General features: G+C 57.4%; 1 protein-coding gene across 1 annotated transcript in view; it reads left to right on the top strand.

Moving 5' to 3' along the window:
- Positions 1-1,062, top strand: part of LOC134015761 (exocyst complex component 6B-like) — a 12,443-nt gene extending 11,381 nt beyond the window's left edge. The window contains exons 7-8 of the mRNA XM_062455306.1: positions 213-376; positions 973-1,062. Coding sequence (XP_062311290.1) covers positions 213-376; positions 973-997 — 189 coding nt within the window. The 3' untranslated portion in view covers positions 998-1,062. The remainder of the gene's footprint in view (positions 1-212; positions 377-972) is intronic.
- The last annotated feature ends 368 nt before the right edge of the window (positions 1,063-1,430 follow it).

The following is a 1,430-nucleotide window of genomic DNA, read 5'->3' as shown; positions in this document are numbered from 1 at the left end:
CTCCTCTCTCCTCCTCCCTCCTCCTCCCTCCTTTCTCTTCTCCTCCACTTCAGCCTGGCTCTCGGTCTCTTGTGGTGTTCAAGAGGGGCGGATGACGGAGAGAGGGGAGGGAGGGGGGGAAGGGGAGGGAGGGGGTTTTTGAGTGTAATTGGTGGGTTCTTGTGTGCGTAGATTGGTGCGTAGTTACTTATTTACCTGTGTGTGTGTGTCAGGCCCAGTTGCAGCGGTCGTTGGACAGCTCCATCTCAATTCCAGCAGAGAGCAGCGATTGGTGGAGCCAGGAGGAAGGAGGGCGGGGACTGAGCTTGACGGACAGGGCAGCACTCCAATCTCAGAGCAGGACTCGGGCATCCTGGACGTGGAGGAGGAGGAAGATGTGAGACACGCACACACACACACACACACGTACATACACACACACACACACACACGTACACACACACACAGCACCCCCCCTCCTCCTCTCCTCCTTCCTGTGGCAGTCTGAGACAGGGTTCACCTTCTCCCTGACCTCTGCCAGCCTCTGTTGCCATGGAAGACTACGACCCCCCCTCTACCCCCTTCTAAGAAAGGCTTGACCTTGGCCGCTGGGGTCACAACCTGGTTACCGACGGCAACCAGTCCCAGCCTCTCCCTCTTGGGACCATTCCGTGTGTGTGTGTTTGTGTGTAGTGTGTGTGTTGTGGTTGTCCCCTGGTAGTGCTTATGAAGGTCTGCGCGTCAGTGGTTGTCATTCGTTATGGTCAGGAGATGAAAGCTGCCAATTGTTTTTAAAAGTTTAAGGACACTTCCACGTGTGTGTGTGTGTGTGTGTGTTTCACCTTCTCACAAAGTTCACCAGTTCACGGTGTGTCTGTCATCCTCTCTGTCTGTCTCTGTCTCTGTCTCTCTCTGTCTTTCTGTCTCTCTCTCTCTCTGTCTCTCTCTCTGTCTCTCTCTCTCTGTCTCTCTCTTTGTCTCTCTCTCTCTCAGGTTCCTGAAGCTCAGGAGTTGGTAGATTTCTCCCCAGTCTACTGCTGCTTCCACATCTACTCTGTACTGGTGAGTCCTCCTCTCCTTCTCCTCTCCTCCTCCCCTCCTCCTCCCCTCCTCCCCTCCCTCTCTTCTCCCCTCCTCCCCTCCTCCTCTCCTCCTCCCCTCTCCTCTCCTCCTCTCCTTCTCCTCTCCTCCTCCCCTCCTCCTCTCCTCCTCCCCTCCTCCTCTTCTCCCCTCCTCCTCTCCTCCTCTCCTCCCTCTCCTCCTCCCCTCCTCTCCTCCTCCTCTCCTCCTCCTCTCCCCTCTCCTCCCCCTCCCTCCTCCTCCTCCCCTCCCCTCCTACCTCTCCTCCTCCTCCTCCTCCTCCTCCTCCCCTCCTCCCTCCTCCTCCTTCTCCCTCTCCTCCTCCTCTCCTCCTCCCTCTCCTCTTCTCCCCTCCTCCTCTCCTCCTCTCC

This window comes from Osmerus eperlanus, unplaced genomic scaffold (genome assembly GCF_963692335.1).
Source record: "Osmerus eperlanus unplaced genomic scaffold, fOsmEpe2.1 SCAFFOLD_647, whole genome shotgun sequence".
NCBI classification, from domain to species: Eukaryota; Metazoa; Chordata; class Actinopteri; order Osmeriformes; family Osmeridae; genus Osmerus; species Osmerus eperlanus.
Note: the sequence above shows the minus strand (reverse complement) of the source record. Positions and strands in the feature narration are given on the sequence as shown.